Source organism: Caloenas nicobarica, chromosome 5 (assembly GCF_036013445.1).
Source record: "Caloenas nicobarica isolate bCalNic1 chromosome 5, bCalNic1.hap1, whole genome shotgun sequence".
Classification (NCBI taxonomy): domain Eukaryota; kingdom Metazoa; phylum Chordata; class Aves; order Columbiformes; family Columbidae; genus Caloenas; species Caloenas nicobarica.
In genome coordinates, this window is record NC_088249.1 from 49,624,628 (window position 1) to 49,642,298 (window position 17,671).

At 45.7% G+C, this 17,671-nt stretch overlaps 1 protein-coding gene across 3 annotated transcripts in view; it reads left to right on the forward strand.

The window, feature by feature from the left end:
• CD151 (CD151 molecule (Raph blood group)) overlaps positions 1 to 17,040 on the forward strand; it is a 39,978-nt gene extending 22,938 nt beyond the window's left edge. For all 3 annotated transcript variants that reach the window (XM_065635021.1, XM_065635022.1, XM_065635023.1), the window contains exons 3-9: positions 2,315 to 2,418; positions 3,584 to 3,775; positions 8,440 to 8,514; positions 11,163 to 11,267; positions 12,188 to 12,343; positions 14,155 to 14,241; positions 15,022 to 17,040. In XM_065635021.1, coding sequence (XP_065491093.1) covers positions 2,335 to 2,418; positions 3,584 to 3,775; positions 8,440 to 8,514; positions 11,163 to 11,267; positions 12,188 to 12,343; positions 14,155 to 14,241; positions 15,022 to 15,081 — 759 coding nt within the window. In that variant the 5' untranslated portion in view covers positions 2,315 to 2,334 and the 3' untranslated portion in view covers positions 15,082 to 17,040. The remainder of the gene's footprint in view (positions 1 to 2,314; positions 2,419 to 3,583; positions 3,776 to 8,439; positions 8,515 to 11,162; positions 11,268 to 12,187; positions 12,344 to 14,154; positions 14,242 to 15,021) is intronic.
• Positions 17,041 to 17,671: the final 631 nt, after the last annotated feature.

The following is a 17,671-nucleotide window of genomic DNA, read 5'->3' on the forward strand; positions in this document are numbered from 1 at the left end:
CCCAGTCTTGGTTCATCCAGCTCTAAAGCCATATGTTAGCAATGTAGCAGCAAAGATAATACTGACTGATTCAGCCTGAGAGGCACTTGATGTGCAGCCTGGCTGTGCGTACCCATTGCTCACTTTCTTTACTGTCAGGTGTTTTGCAGTGGGCTTACCAAAGTAGATGAGCGTCTGTACTGCATGGCTGGGTTGCAACTGCAGTGGGTCCCCAGAGGAAGCTCGCATCACTTGCGGGAAGAAGTTTCGTAATCTAAGTGAGCATGAACTGAATGCCTCTGGAAAAGGGGAGAGGCTGTTTGCCTCCTTGCTTCCAGGGAAATTGCTGCTTTGGGAAAACATTTTGCTCTGATATGGGTGCAAGATATTTGCATCGTTCCCTGCTGGCTGGTAGTGGGGAGAAAAGGGATGATTTTTTTAAGTGAATGCAGGAGAGGTGGTGTGGATTTGGTTGCAATTCTGCAAACTCCCTCACACAGATGATGCTGGCAGTGATGCTCTGGGCAGTGCCGTTATCCCGTCTGCCTGGTCAGTCAGTGGTGAGAATTTTTTTGAGAGGTTCAGACCTTCTGGCATCAACAGGAGGCAGTGAAGTGACATGGAGCTGCACTTGCTGCGGACCTACTTCTGAGAAACCTGCTCAAGAGTGTAGCAGATCTATAACGCTGCACTAGGAGTGACCCACTGTCGTGGTTAAACCCGAGCTAGCAATACAACCATGATAGCCACTCACTCACCCCCTCCCCATCCCCCCCAACAGGGGAGAGAAATTGCAAGGGAAAGGAGAAACTTGGATTGAGATAAACACAGTTTAATAAAATAACAGAATACTAATACATTACTAGTAAATATATATATAAAATAGAAATAAAAGATACTCAAGACAATTCTTCATGAGCTCTGTCCACAACTGAGCAGCCAGTCCCAGCAAGCCACACCTGGTCCCAAATCTGATCCCAGAGAGAGAGAAGAGAGGAAAAAGGCAGAAAAGCCCAGAGGCCTCTGCAAAATGGCAAGAGGCCGGGCTAAAAACTCCCCTGGCTCCAACAAAAAAGAGCGAAGAAAAAAAAATAATGCACGCAAGAGAAAGTGCCCAAGAGAGCAAGTGGAAGGCCCAAGTCTCCTCATATCTGAATCATGATGCAATGGGATGGAATACTCTCATTGATCAGTCAGGATGTCAGTCAAGCTCTGCCCCACCCATGCCCCCCTTCCTTGATGCCTCACACCTGTGGGCAGAGCACTCAGAGTGTCCTTGGCTCTCAGACCAGAGCAATTAAAAACATTACCTCTGTGCTGGGGTGTTATCTGCTTGTTCTCAAACTAAATTCAAATAATGAGCGTGCTAGCTATGAAAAATAAAGGTTTCTAACTGCATGAAGAAAACGAACTGATTTTCAGTCAAACCAGCACAACCACAACAAACTCCCATTTGCTGTGTATCTGCAGTGGTGTTTTACTGTGTCAGGTCATCTGAAGCCAATGGTTATGTTTCTTCCACTTAGCAGGGAAGACAGCTGGCCAGTGGAATGGCCATGAGAAAAAAGGAGAATGAAGAGAATTAATTACTACAACATATTGCTGCAGTTCAAAAAGGATAGGGCATTTGAGTGGATAACAAGTACATTCCCAGCTACAGCTGTAAAGATTAAAAATAACCCAAACTTACAGAGGGGTCTATTTAAGGCAGTGGTAACTAATGCCAGTGAGTAAAGAATATTCATTGGAGACAGATTATCCGTAAATGTCAAAGACAGAGGTTTCTGTTGCTGCCTTCAGACGCAGCATTTACAGGCTGCAGACAGGAGCCAGATATTGGGATTTTCTGGATAACAGGTTTGGGATTTCGTTTATTTGAGTTCAAATAGGAAGAAGTGAGAATGAACTATACTGAAGTTTCCTCACATAACATTGATCACAATTCATGGTTTTGGCTTGACTACTACTACGATAGGTCTGATCCCTCCAGTGCAAGTACTGATCTAAAGGAAAATGAGTCTCCAAAAGTGACAGCAAGATGGGGAGAGAGGAGGGTGAAGGCAGTACAGGAAGGCCACATGCTGGTACCATCTGCCTCCCTTTCACACTGTGCGAGGTCTTGTGCTGTGTAGGTCACCTAAATGGGTGCAAGAGCTCGTTATCTAAGCAAGCACTGTCTAGCATCCCTGAAGTCAGTTGAATGGCTTGCTCACTGGCTTACTTCAGCAAAAGGTCAGAAGTGTGAGTTCTTGCAGGAGGAGGGTAGTAATGCTGGCCTTTTGGGAGAAAGGGTGCGATGACTGACTGACTCAGGCTTTTCTGATTTTTTTTTCAGGAACTTGCTGAGCCAGAAAGATGCGTGAGTATACGGAAAAGAAGGAAACATGTGGGGCCATCTGTCTCAAGTACCTGCTCTTCATCTTCAACTTCTTTTTCTGGGTAAGAAACTTCAGTCTATTTCAGAGGCACTGAGATGGCACTGTAGTTTTGGTGTTGGGTGCAGAAATCTTGGGCTTGATTAATTCTTTGGCAAAAAGCGCTGATGTCAGTAGGACACAAATTTCATCCTGTGGGGTGAAATCTCATCCCTTGGGCTTGCCTGCCCAGGCTGCAGAAGTTATGGCTTGGCACTGTAGTTTCTGGCTGTTTCTAGGTTATGTTGCCAACTATAGAAAATAATAGGGAGCCTGAAAACATGCTTTGTTTTTTCACCTGGCTCGCTTTTTCAGGGAGCCTTAGGACTCCATTGTCTTGCCATTCCTGCTGTCAAAATGACAGAGGGAGTCCTGGCAATGGAGTGGGACAGCTAGAGCAAGGATGACAAACACCTTCTTGCAGCTGGGTCCATGCTAGAGCTTTCTAGAGTTGTGCTTTCCATCAGAAAGTTACTGATACCAAGGGATTGTTCTTTCCTTTGCTGCCTGGGACAGAGCATTGGAGTGTCCAGGTCAGACCTTTAAGGAGAACTGTCTGAACTTACTAGAAGCTGCATAAAACCCTCTAGAAACACAAGACTTGCAAAGAGAGTAGGGACTGCTAGGAGTCTGATTGGCTTCTCCCTGTTAGTTTGCTGCAAGGGCTAGAGTTAACCAGCCAGGCTGTTTAGCTCCTTGACTGCTTTCTCCCCAGATGTATAGTCTAGGAAGGAGATAATGAGCGTGGTTGTCATTTATGGGTAGTATTGCTGCCTGACAAACAGTGGAAAGCTTGCTGATGTAAAGCTGTTTTCTTGCCCTCTGCTGCTAGGAGGCGCCCCAATAGATTTGACATTTTTTCATATTTGCCCAGATAACAGTGTCGCTACATTTGGAAAGACTCTGGTCCAAGTACGAATTGCTATGAAGAGGTAGATGCTTCAGAGAGTTTTCATCTCGGGATGCCTGGGGTGCTCAGTTGGTGGCCTTGAAGCCCAGCCCCTCCCAGAGCACTGGGGCCTGCTCCTTGTCCCTGCGAGACCCCTGGGAGTCGTGCCTTTAGTGTGGATAGTCTTTGGTTCTGCTTACAGAGCTGAGGCACATTCTGGTATCCCAGTCCAGTCCCTCTAGGAGGTGAGCAAGTTCATGCATCAAATGCTCTTCATTTGCTTGCTATTCTCTCTACCCAGCTGGCTGGCGGGGCTGTGATGGCCGTGGGTGCCTGGACCCTTGCTGAGAAGAGTGACTACATCAGCCTGCTCTCCTCCAGCACATATTCGGCAACTGCTTATATTCTGGTGGTGGCTGGAGTGGTTGTCATGGTTACCGGTATCCTTGGTTGCTGTGCTACCTTCAAAGAGCGTCGGAATTTGCTAAGAGTGGTAAGTTTTGCTTGGTTATTTTGTTTGGGGGAGGATTCACCCCGTTTTCTCTTGAACCATGCTGGAAAGGAGGGAAACATCTTGGTTGTGTTCTGCACCGACCTTATTTTTTTGTCCTAGAGTAAATACCACTAAGGCCTCCAGCTCTGAACAGCAGTGCTGTCCTTGTCCTAGGGGACAGGTTCTACTGGAGAGCATTTCCTTTCATCTACCCAAAGAATGTGCTTACCACAGCATGGTTCAAAAGTACAAAGTGTAGTCGTAATACCTATACTTTGTGTAAGAACGTCTATTTGAAACTATTCAAAATAAGATGCTGTGGCTTTTGTCTCTTCCTTCTTCCTGCCCATCCCATATTCTCTTCTGGAAAACTGGAAGAGAGAGGAAAATATGAGAGACAAAACTGGCTTTTAATGACAGTAGGTTCAAGCCAAATTAACATGCTTTTTCACTTGCTTGTCAAAAATCAGAACATTTCCAGTGAGTATGTTCTTCAGTTGCAAAAATTTTAGTTTTGCTTCCACAAAAGAAGCCACACTGTTTCGATAATCTGCTACTTTTTTGCGTGCCTTTCCCTGTGTTACTTCCTGCTCACCCACCTACACTGAAGTGTTCGACCAGCCCTAGGGATTCTATTCTGCTTCCTCCCTCTCAAATTTCCCTTTCAGTCTGGAGTGTGGCAGTAGTCCCTTTCAGTATCTGGTCTACTGTGGTGAGTGCAGTGACTGAAATAACAATCAGTGGCTCTTTGCTTTCACAGTTACAGAAAAGGATACTTCAGCAACTCTTCACCAGGTCCTTCCTTTGCAAATCCTTGTTCACCTGTCCCATTTCCCCTCTTTTGTTTGGATAGAGGAGGAGAAATAGGAGTTGTGAGCAAGGCCTGGTAATCCCCGTGAGAGGCAGAGTAGGGCCAGGAGGGGAGAATAAAACACAGAGGACACAGTGAGTGCATTGCTGTGCTTGTTCATTAGCCTCCTGGTCTGTAGCAGTCTGTTTTGGCCTTGCTTTACTTACCCTCTGTTCTAGAAAGATCTCCCGTTTTCTTTTTGCCTCAGCCAGAAGCTATGGATGAAAATCTGGTGGGGTTTTCTTAGTTATTCTGCCATGGAAAAATAATAATTGTCCCTTGGGAACAAAAGGTCACTCTGTCTCTTTACACCACGCATCCTTTCGGAGTGGCTGGTTGTGACAGGCCTATTGTTTCTTCTTGCTTGTGCTCTGCTTTGAGTGCCAGTGAGTAATCTGCACTAGAGATAGGGCTGGGTGGGCCTGGCTGGAGTCCTTTGCCAGCTTTGAGCTCAGACAGTAGTCCTGACAGCTTTCACGGTTCATGCCCTGGGGTCTCTGCCAGCCTGTCCCAATTTCTGTCTGTACCAGAGGCCTATGTAAATATGTGAGGAAGCACCATAAGCAGCGCTATCCGCTCTTGCCAGTGCTTCCTTGGTGCTTTTAAAAATCAATTATTGACAGCTTTGGCTGCTGTTCGTAAAATTCATATCTGGTTTTGAGTTTGTTTTTCTGTTGAAGATTCAGGAAGCTGTGAAATTTTTTGCTACCTTTCTATTTAACTATGAGTTTTATGGGCCCACTTCAAGGCTTTTCATAGTATTTCATTGCTCATCACCCACAGCTATGCTTTTTTTTTTTGTCATTGCTTATTTACTTTCCTGTGTGCCTCCTTAGCCAGGTGATGCGCTGAGGCTTGGGCAGCAGATGTGGAGTTTCTCTGGCTGCATGAACAGACGTGGCAGTGGATCTGCAGCCTGGCTGGCTGTGATGCTACAGTCCAGCTCTTCACAAGCACATATACCACTACTATATTATACTTTGGTCGAGGTGCATGCCTTCGTACATAAAAGTATGCAAGCAGGAGTCTCAGGAAAGGACCGATCAAATAGAAAACCTTACATGTAAAGAAAGAAGGTGACTTTCTTCAGGCTTGACCTCTCACACTGCCACTCCAGCTAGCTAGCTACCTTGGACAGGGAGAAGGGAACACAAATGGGTTATGATTTCTGTTCCTGCAGCATTTTAGTCTGGAGCCCTCCCACTGAAGTGAGATTGCTGACCTAGCCGTATAGTTGTTACATATCTCTTCTTCAAGTAGTAGAAGGATCTCTCCAGAGAGCGATTTGGATCATAGACAGATTGAACTGTTCTTTGCCTTATTCAGAGAAAACACACTAATGCTTGGTGCTTCAGTCAAACACTTGAAGTTGGATGGAAGAAATCTGGATCCTGTAAGTCTTGAGGAGACACCAGATAGCCCTGACCCTGGCTTGGAGCCAGAGTAAGAGTAAATTTTGCGCAGAACCCACCCAGGTCCAGGCATGTGTCTACTACAGGCTGTTGGGTGATGCCACATTTCTGATTATTTTGCTGCCTCTTGGGAAGCGAGTAGGGCATGTCCCTGCAGCTCCATGCCAGAGCTGGCCTCCTGCTCCCGGAGCACCTCTGCAACTCCTAACGAGAACCAAGGAGAGCAACCCTCTGCTCTGTGTGTGTCCAGAGTGAAAGCTGCTGCCCCCTTATGTCAGCATGATACTTGAAAGTAGCCCTGAGGGAATGATGAGACTGGATAGGATAATGATGCAGTGTATCAGCAGAGACAGGTTGGATGTGTGGGTGGCAGATGCACTAACCTCCCTTACAAGGTTTTACAAAGGCCGTGTGACTCAAATTGTGTAAGGTCTGCTGGATTCATGGTTCTGTCAACACCATAAGCCAGCGCAACAAGCCAAGCTATGGTGACACAACTTAGCTCTACCTGAATGCCTCTGACATGATGACATAGAGCAAGGAAAAAATAAATAAAATAAACTTTCTAGTTCATTGGTTGTTCTCAGCATCCTGCCACCCTTCTCCCCGCCCCCCCCCCCGCCTTTATAGAGAGAAATGATGTCAGAGCAGTTAGGTCATAACTAGGTCACAACAAAAGAAAGCCAGCCTTTGTGTCAAGGCTTGTCAATCATTTCTTGTTCCCTTTCAACCTCCTGCAAGTGTTGGGACCAGCCTTTAGCTGTCTGACACACCGCTGAGTGACTCATTGCCCTGGTATGAATGGGTACCTTGTACAGGCATCTGCAGAGACCATCAGTGTTCGGCAGTGGGGGAGGATGTGGTCCTGGGGAGTAAAAGCCTGAGATTGTGTGCTCAGATTAAAGCCTGGTCTGCAGATAAAACCCAGCTGTTCATCCTTCACAGCTGCTGAGTCCCAACAGGGGCGAAAGGGGAAGCCTGAGTGTTTGTATCATTTTACTTCTGCAAAGGGGCTTGGAAATACCTAGTGAAGAAGGGTGCACAGTGGGAGTGTAACCCTTGTGCAAACGAAAGGCATCTGTGCTGTGTAGGTCACATTGCAGTGTCCAGGTCTTCACTCTCTTTATTTGTGCCAGAGAGAGATGGTTTGATATCCAGTTACGTTTGTAGGGAGCCATTTGTGTTGTCCCTTGGGAGGAGCCATTTCTTAAAGTCAGGAGTAGAACAGAAAATAGGAGATATTTTGTTTGTTCTGTCCTGGGGAGGCCAGCACTTACAGGGACTTAGCATGATGTCCTTGTTATGGCTGGAATGGGTGTCTCTTCAGCTTTGTCTACAGAAAGATGAATTTAATAGCAGTCATAGAACAGCCTGGATCTCTAAAGAAACTGTTCATTACTGACCAGGAGCAAGGCAGGGGCTGTGTGTCAGGACAGGAGTTCTACCTGAAAAGCTCTCTTTGACCCCAACAAGGAAGTGGCCACATCACCCTCTATCTTCAAGTCTGCCTAGTCCTTTTAATCTAGTACACATGTTCCTCCTCATAGGTTTCGCTTCCCTTCGTGTTTATGTATAGGAACAGTGCCCCCAAACAGTTTTATGTACTTTCCATTTGATTCTCCTTGTGGTAAGCAGAGCACATCCCGTTCCATTTCACTGCCATTAAGCCCTTTTAAGAAATAGTTGTATTCTCCTCTTAGTTTTCTAAGAGCTCTTCTCACTTTGATTTTGAGATACCAAGCATTTCCCTCTAGATCCTAGTTCAGCAGAACATATAGTCACAATCCTGAGTGTGAATCAGTGCTAAAGTCTATCTGCTTCAGTAGTGTCCTTCAGCCTGTGGTTGAGCCCCATGGAAGTCACTGGGAACATAAATCTGTGGTTTATGCTGGTGTACTATATCCTTGGTGAAATGAGCCCTTTTTTGCTTTACTGAATCATCATTACAACATACGTTGCTCCTTCGTAACTTGGTGACATGCCTTAACCAGTATCAAAACAAAAAGTTTAAATTTTTTTTGTATTGATGTCAGAATCAGATGTTTTCTATGATATTGAGCGTAGTCATCAGGTTATCCAGCAACCACTTTCTTTTGTCCAGTGATCTTATCTCAGTTGCCTGCACTTTTCCATTTTCTACATCCCTCTGGCACTCTGAGTTAAACTCACACTTGCTGCTGCTTGTCTTCAGTTATCCTGTGGTTTGGTGGGGTTTTTTTAACCTGTGGGATTGTTCCTTTCCTACCCTATTGAGGTATTAATCCCAGCCTTTGCCTTTGAATACTGCTGCAGAAAAGCATTGATGAAGACAGAGTCATACATTTTACCTGCTAATGAAAAGCTGGCTCCTGGCATCTCTTTACGTTCTGTTCTAATGTCCTCCTTTTCCCATTATTTTACAGTACTTCATATTGTTACTGTGCATCTTTCTCCTGGAGATCATTGCTGGAATCCTGGCCTATATCTATTACCAGCAGGTGAGTGGACATTGGTCCTTAGAGACTCAAACCAGGGAGAGGAAACAGCTGGTTATCATCCCATTTCTCCAGCCAGAATTGGGTTTGGGGGCATGAGACCTAGAGTCTGGTTGTGGTGCACCTTTCCACATGTCTGTACTCACTTCCCTCCCCATACAGAAGACCTTAGATTATTTACTGTTTTTGACAAAGTGGTGGTGGTTACTCTAGGGAGGCTGATCAGCCTTGCTGCTCAGCTTGTTCCTGTGGTTCACCTTTCTGCACTGTTTTTCTGAAGAACTTTGTAGAAGATAATTTTTGAGGCTGTGTAGATATAGGAACTCTCCTAACACACTTCAAGGCATAGTGCAAGCAACTGAAATCATGTTAGTGCCACTTAGTATATTCATGACATAGGAACAGTTCCTGCTGCATCCAGCAAACTAGCTGCTATACTTTTCAACTGGGAAAGGTAATGAATGGTCCAGCTAAGAGGTCCTTTCAGATTAAGAACCTGTACTCCAGCTGGGGGGCTCCCAACAGCTGCAGTTCTAGCTTGGCACTTTTTGCAGTTGCAGAGAACAGAGGCTTAAGTCATCACTTTGTTTTCAGTGGGAGTTTACCCACCAAGGCACAAACAGCCTGCAAAGTTGCTCTCATGTCTAGAAATTGATTTGAAATGGCAAATCAGGATTGTTGTCAAGCGGTAGTCTGAAAAGCAGCTGGACATCTCGTCTTGTTGGCTTCACTGCCAGAATACCTTGCCATTCCTTTTCCTCTTAGGCCGCCTGTGCTTTGCCTCCCTAAAATGGGCACTGGTGGTTTTGCGAGGAGCCAAATAACCATGCTGGCTCCTACCAGGAGGGATCAGTGCTATGAGTGTGCGTATTTAACAGGGAAGTATCTATCCTGGCAGGAAGCCAGGGTCAGTTCATCCCTCCATGCAAAGGCATGAGGTTCATAAATGATGACGAAGAGGAGCTGATCCTTAGGTTGAAATAAGGGACAACATATTCAGAGCTGTACCCTTGAGTGCCTTAGATCACTTGAGGGCGTCTCTTGATAATAGCTGTGCTTCCCCTTGCCCTCTGGCTGACAAATCCCCCATCTTTCTTGGTTGCAGGCTGCTTGCTCTGTTTGCCACTGTTTTTATTTCAGCCGTTGCTTTGGTGTCTAAGGCTTGTGTGTGTGTGTCTAAACTGTTTCTTTTGATGTCTCTATTCCATGCTGCAGTTCTTCCCCGTGAGCCCGCAGGTAACTGCTTTTCTCCCAAGCAATAATTCTGCTAATGGACTCTCCTCTTTATTTGCCTCTGATTCCTCTCAGCTGCCGAACCTTTTCCTTTCTTTTTATTACACTAAGTCTTTTGCACTTCTGTAGAGCTTCCCAGCCCAGGATCTCAAAGTATTTTGCAAATATTAATGAATGAAGCCTCATATAATCTCTGTGAGGTGGGTGTCCCCATTGGATGCATGGGGTTGGAAAAAACAGTGTTTCAAAGGGACAGTAAACTGCAGACTGTATTTTGCACAGTTCAGCATAACCAGATGTTTTTGACCTCTCATTTACTACTTACTGTGTAGAGTAAAAGGTGTATAGAGAGGCTACCCACCTGTTTCATTCATTAACCCTATCTAAAATGCCTGTTGACATTGTTAGCTGGTATAGGAAACTTGAATTTCACAAGTGTTGGACTAAAGCAGTGTTGCTATATGAACCAGGATGACAAGAAAAAGATGCAGCTCTGTTGCATTTTGGCTGTCACCTGGATGGGTGAGATGAATTCAGGTAGATTGAAAGGGTCTCCACAGGAATAAATGTTTGAATCAAATAATCTGAACATGCCAGTGGTTTATGATGATGCTTCCAGAAATTTTGTACTTGCAAATTCAGATTTCATCTCTCTGTGACTGTTATCAAGAAAGGCCTCACAGTACTTTTGCAATCACACACTTAATTCCCTCCTCTGGCACCCTTATTGGTGCTGATACAAGAGCTATTCAGAATATGTGGCCTCAGTCCACCATGCCCAGGGCTCTGATTTCTTCCTGCTCCTGGACAGAGTGATATATTTTTTAGTATTTTGTCACAGGCTTCAGGAGGAAAAGACTGCACATGGTCTCATAGGCATATTCATATTTAAGCAGGCACAGTTTTGTGTTCTTTTTTGATACAGGCACGTCTTGGCAATTTTATGTATTCAAGGTGAGGACTCATATGTCTGAACTTTGGTCCTGAAGCACCTTCTTCCAGTTATTAAAATGGAGGCATGATCTGTAATCAGTTGGAAATAAGCCTGTCCAGTCCAGCCTTGGAGGATGATCTTGAAGGAAGCTGTAGCTTCCACTAGGGTCTCTGCTTTTCTCTTGGAGCAAAGGCAATAAAACATGTGCAGGGTTCTGGGTCACAGGCACTTCCAAAGCATGGGGCCTACTATGTGTGTACTGCTATAGCAGGTGCACTTGTGGTAGTAACTGGTAATTAAACTTACCTGGTTACCACCATTAACACTCTCCATCCAGTGATTAAGAGCTGAGGCAACTGCAGGTGTGCTTTGTGTGCTCTCTACTTGTCTCTTGGAGCAAAGGCAATAAAACATGTGCAGGGTTCTGGGTCACTGAGGAGTAAGTTTGCCTTGTGATTTTATCCTGTTTGTCTCTTCCATTCAGCTGAGCATGGAGCTGAAGCAAAATTTGAAGAACACCATGACCCAGAAGTACCGGAAGGCGGGAGAAGAGAGTGTTACCAGCGCAGTAGACAAACTGCAGCAGGAGGCGGGTATCTCTAGAGGCAGGGAGAATTAATGCAGTTGCAGGGCTTAAAATCAAACACAGAAAAGGTATCGTGAGCTCTAGAGATCCAACATACAGAAGTTTCCTCTGTATGTTGAGTGTATGTTCTGCTGCTTCTGATTCAGAACAAGGTTGGGTGAGGTGCAGGGCCTGGGCCATGCAACTGGCAGCATTGCACGGTATGATCTCTGAATTGCATGCCCAATATCACTGGGGAAACAACATCTGAATTACTCCCAGAGTGAACTGGAGCTGTCAAATCACTTTCACAGCCATTTTTACTTCCTGCTTCAAAGCTCTGGAGAAATTGCTAACATGTTTCATTAAGCTCATCAGTACTCTAGAGAGCAAGATGTCATGGAAGAGCCTTCCTGCCGCTGTTGCTAGCTGTGCCTGGCTCAGAGGTGGTTCAAGTTAGGGCTGCTGCAGTTCTGACAGGTTTTCCCACAGAAAAGACCCTTGTGCACAGACACTTCCAAAACATGGGGCCTACTATGTGTGTACCGCTATAGCAGGTGCAATTGTGGTAGTAACTGGTAATTAAACTTACCTGGCTACCAACATTAACACTCTCCATCCAGTGATTAAGAGCTGAGGCAACTGCAGGTGTGCTTTTGATTACAGTTCATCCCAACAGTAACCAAAAGTCACAGCAGCTGAAAGATAGATGAAGCTGCTATTTAATGGCCTTTTTGGGCACTTTAACACAAAAGTAGTTCTAGTAGCCTAAACCAACACACAACAATAGTTATAGTAGCCCAAAACAACCCCAATCAAAAACCCATGAGATAGCTGGAGTCTTTCTGCAAAAGAGAGTGAAGCCCAGGGCTTGGTGTGGGAGGCTGGAGGGAGAAGGAGGTTGCAGTGCTGCCAGGCTCAGCCTTTGCTCTTTGTGCATGCAGTTCAAGTGCTGTGGGAGCAACAACTACACAGACTGGGCTGACAGCCAGTGGATCAAATCTCCGGAGGCCAATGGACGGAAAGTCCCAGACAGCTGCTGTAAGACGATAACCGACCTGTGTGGCCGAAGAGACCATCCTTCCAACATCTACAAGGAGGTAAAGAGCAAAAGGGCTTCAGAGCTGCTGTCACAACATATGTAAAGGAGGTGGGCAGGGTGTGTGGGTGTTGGGTTATTACTGCAAACTGTCGGTATGCTTCAAAGTCAGTAGGATTCCTTAGAAGGCAGAATTCATTTCTCTGGTTCAGCATTCGGCCATCTAGGCTGGTTTTTTTATTGTGGATATAGAGAAAAATAATATATTATTACCGCAGAGTATGCTAGTGATGGGGAAAGTGGGAGAGGTTATTGGAATCTGGCAAGAGACTTGGATGTGAGCTGTACATTTGACGCAGCTTCCTGTTGCTGGAATTACTTGTTGAGGTACAAATGGAGATACTTCTGGCCCTTGATTGAGATAGTGGGATTTGACCTACAGCATGAAGAAACAGCATATGAGGAAGAAAGAGGGCCCTGTAGCAGACAAATTTGGCCAGTTCCAGTGGGCTGCAGTTTGGGCTGAAAAAAAGGCTGAAGTTGAGATAAAGGGATTTATCTCTTTTCTAGAAGCAAACTGAATGCCAGACTGGCTGAGTGTGTAAACAGGTAGCTCTCAGACCATTTATTCATCCAGTTTGTGTAAGGCTGGTAAAAGTTCTTGCATTTATTTTGGCACCATCTAGTCCTGTCACCTGGCTTTAACTTGCTCACTGTGATGTTCTCTATGGGGTAGCATAGTCCTTTTTCTCATTAGTGGAACCAGCACCTTGGCTGGCTGTATTCAGCCTGGAGAGCAGTAGCTGGAGCTGTAAGGGGAGGTTTAGATCCACAGCCAGATGCTGCATATCATGATATGAGGTCTCAGAGTTCAGAAAGGATTTTAGTAGCTTTGGGGAAGAAAAAGCTAGAAAAGGGTCAGATCAGGGAACAGGAGTAACTCATTTCATATCAGGGTAGCTGGGGCTGACTATAAAACCCAGTGCTGTCATGGGAAAAGTGAGGCCTTTGCTGTCCCTCCCTGGAGGGCTGTGTGCTCAGTCCTTCCCTCTGCCTGTACGTGCATAGGTGTCTGTGTTCACTCTAAACTCCTGGGGCAGGAGTGTGCCCAGCACCCTTGGGGCACTACAGTAGCCTACACAATAAATGCCCAGATGTTACCATGGAAAACCTGCTTCAATGGATTCAAGAGTTTAATTATTTAAAGCGAACTCTTAAAAAACAAACAAAAACCCAAACACAACGCCAACAGAAAATACTCTTAGTGATTTATTTTTGCCTTATGACAACAAAAACTTGGGCCTGAAACAGGGAGGGAAAGGTCATGTTGCCAGCCAAGGATGTAGTAGCAAGGCAGAGGCAGGTAGAGCCTGGCTTTCCAGTTTCGTACTGAAACTCATTACTGTCATAAATAGTAGTGAGAGGAATTTACTATTAAAAGGGTCCTGTCATGCTGGAGTTCTTGGTACTGGATCCACTCAGCAGCATTTCCTTGGCCTTTTGGCCTGATGGGAGTAAACACCCTCTCCAGGCATGTGCTAGGCAGTGAGTGAGGGAACCTTTCTCCACTTATCTCAGAGAAAAGTTACACACTCCTGTGTGATGTGGCTGGTTCTTCTTCTGCATTTCTCCTGCCCAGCTAGCAGCCACCTTGGATTTGTTCAGTGGCTCCTGAGCCAGTAGGTCCAGAGCACTACAAAACATGATCCTGCTTACATCATCTGTGTAGGTTTTCCAGTGATGCTGGGTGAAGAGATTGCTCACAGACACTGCTTTTTATAGCATTGCTTTCAAGGGTCACAACCATTGGATTAAAGTGAACAAGAGGTTAAAATGAAGTTGATTTTCTATGTTCTTCCTTTCACCTTGCAGAGCGGTTGCATTACCAAACTGGAAAACTTCATTCAAGAGCATCTGAAAATTATCGGGGCAGTGGGGATCAGCATTGCTTGTGTGCAGGTAAAAGGGCTGAGAGGCATTTTGGAGCTGCTGGGCAGAAATTAAAGGAACCCCAGAACTGCAGGATGGAGAGAAATCAAATGGTTTAGGTTCTTCCCTACCTGGCAAAGAGAAGTCGCCCTGTACTTCAGGGACCTGAGGATTCACTAGCTCCAAAGCAAAAGTCTCTTCTGCCAGTCTGTAAAATTTGCTTCTCGTGAAGGAGTGCAACCAGCTGGGCCGGGGGGAGAGACTTCTGCTCCCCAGCTGTGGGAGAGGCAGTGCTGGCCATGGCCAGCCATTTGGCAACCTGAGAGAGACCTCTTGTGGGAATGTGCCATGGTTGCTTGCACAGCTGAAGGGTGGGTCTGAAGGAGTTATCTATCCCAGTTTGTTAGGATTATTTTAAATCATCCGTCATTTCTCCCTCAGCTGTGTCATGCTGAAGAATGGCACTGTGGGTCTGCAAATGATTTGGGAGAGGGTGATGAATAAAGGGGTAGGATATGGATGTCCCCCGACTCCTATTTTAGAGGGGAGGGCACAGGATTTTCTTCCAGATGCAGATGTCTCTGGCAAGTAGCCAAATTACACCCCAGAGAAGATGCTGGTAATTAATTACGAGGATTAGCACAGATTATGTTCTCTCCTGCTGCTTTTTGCAACATGGAGTGCAGTATGTCCAGGTAGGAGCTAGCTGGCACCACAGTCTGGGTCCAGACTGCTGGTTTGCAAGCTGCTGCCTCCACTGCTTCTGTTCTGGTTTTTCATGCATTTCTCTCTTCTCTTTACACCCTGTAGATCTTCGGGATGATTTTCACCTGCTGCTTGTACAAGAGTTTAAAGCCAGAACCATATTAATAGCTGCAGGAACTCTTGCTCACCCTCTGCCACTTCCCTTATGCCTGCCAACCTGACCACTCACTACCACCACCACAGAACTGTCTGTAACCTGAGGACTTGGCTCTGTAATTAAATGCCTCTCAAACCATGCACCACTTTACCTGCCCCTCTAGGGGAAAGTCACCCTCCTTGATGTGTACAAGGCACCAGGAGTTCAGCAGGTTCTCTCCCTTGTCAAGAAACAAGAGTTGTTGATCTGCTGCTAGAAACTTTAGTTAAACAGTCCCTTGATATAACTACAAAGCAAGATTTATCCAGAGCCATTTCTCCTGAGCCAACATGAAGGTATCAGGATGCTATACAAGAACCATGGTTTGGTCTCTGAGAAGTGGCTCAGGAGTAGCAGGCATTGACTCTGAGGACAGATGGCATTTCTCTGCTGAGCTGGAGCCAGAGCTGAGTCTCTCATATGTGGAAGATCTCTCTCCCTCCTCCCAAGGTGTGCACCAATGTCCTAACACAGCTGTTCCCACCTAAGAGGATGTCTGCCTGGTTACGTGGGTCAGGACCTACTCTCCCTGCTGATTGAGAGCACAACTTGGTGCAGTTGAAATCTTGTCATCACTCTGATGTTGCCAAGATGTGGGTGCCTTAGGATTTCTCAGCAATCCTTCCTCTTCTTGAAGCTTCCCCCAGCACAGTGCCATTAGGAGCCCCAGGAGGCCTTTTGGCTCCTAGCGATTCTGGAGCAAAGATGATGTGCTACTTTCTAATTCTTTTGGGTCTGGTCTGTTTTATTGAGTGGCTTCCAGTATGAATGAGAAGACTTTGTTTCCTCTTAAGTATCGCCTGCTGAGGTTTGAGGAAGAGCTGATCTAGGTTTGTCTCTCTTGGACAAGAAGTGAATACATACAAATGTTTTATTAGCCTCCAAAGAGCTCACTAATCAGCTGAGGGTTTTCTGACTTTATTGAAGTCTGGAAGCCCACTTTGCTGGTTACTGCTGAGAAGGTCAGGAGAGTCAGCTTCAACTAGCTGCCACAGTGTACCTGGTAAATGGTACTGTTGGGTTAACTGCCTGTTTGCTGCAGAGGAATAGGTTTTAATTAAATATTCTTTCTGCATTGGGATCCTGAATACATACAGGACAAAGACATCCCCGTTGCTGTGGACTTAGTGCCATCATGATGCCAACAGGGGCTTAGCCTGATTCATAGAATCTTGTGTGCCTCTTTTCTTGTTCTCACCTTCCTGATATGCCTATTCCACCCATGAAACAGAAAGGGCTGTGGGGTTTTGGTGTTTTTAAGCAATGAAGACAAACCCTTTTATAAACAAATTTATTCCCTCTCCTGGCCATTTAGTGGTGCTGGCTGAGCCATGTCCCTTGGCAGCAGACAGTTAACATGAGCAAAATCACCCAGACCCCTGAAGGGTCTTGCAGCATCATGGGGTTTTTAGTTCACAGAGCAGAAATCTTAGACTGGCACTAAAGGGTGACAAGTTAAAATTCAGAGCAGGTCAATCTGAAACTCCCCCATCAACATCAGCCCCAGAAAATAATCCTTAACTAATGCAGAAGGAGTGTTGGAGGAACCGAGGTGTATCCTTGGTTCCACAGCAGTAGGAAAGAGGGGAAATCTAAATTATTGTGTAATGATCTAAAGGAGAAATTTCTAAATTATTTCTTCTTTTATAGTCAAGTTCCTGACAAGTATTGACTACTAACTAAGAGGAAAATATTGAGCATGTTGCTTGAAGCAATATTTCTAGTTTCTTAAGTATATCTTCGTAGCTGCCTTTACCCATTTCCTTCAGATACATTGTACAGGGTTGGGAGAGGCCAGGAAGAATGAGATATGAACAGTAAGTTGGCTTTTGTCTGTTGTTTTATACTTTTTCTCTGTGTAATAATATACATTGCCTTTTTTTTTAACCCAGTTGCTGGCCAATAGAAAAATAAAGCTTAAGATTCTATACTTACTCCGTGTAGCAAAATTGAAGGGATACCGTGGGCTGGATGGGTTATATGGATTCTGCAGATCCTGCTGCTGAGGAGCCAGTTCCTCAAGAAGAAGCTGGTCTGAGGCACCAGGCTGAGAAGGAAGTTGGGGAAGAATCTACTTCACATCCCTGATCTTGCCAGCCTGGTTATGACCTGCTGCTGTGGACCGCTCCTCTGTGTGGCACCCTGAGAGCTGAAGTTGCAGAACCTCAGGGTACGAGGTGTGGCACGTCAGCCATGGTCTGTGCATGGGGGTGTGCGCAGTCAGTGCTGCTCCAGGGTCTGTGGTACACCGAGCTGCACTCACTGGGGTACTTAGTGACCTCTCTTTGCCTTGTCACGCAGGCTGCACTTTCTCATTGCATACAGAGTGCTGAAGCAGCCAGAACAGGGCCTTTGCCATCAGGTGAGTTATGTTCACCTTGCTGGCCCAGCTGCTGCCTGTGATTACCAATCAGATCTGCTTAATACAACCAGTTGAGGGCACAAATCAGCTCAGGGCTCTGTTGTGGTCTCCCACACTTTCCCCAAAGATAGTGGAAATGTTTCCCCTTTCCATCTTGTCTATAAAGATGGGCTACTGGAGGGGGCTGCCTCTTTCTC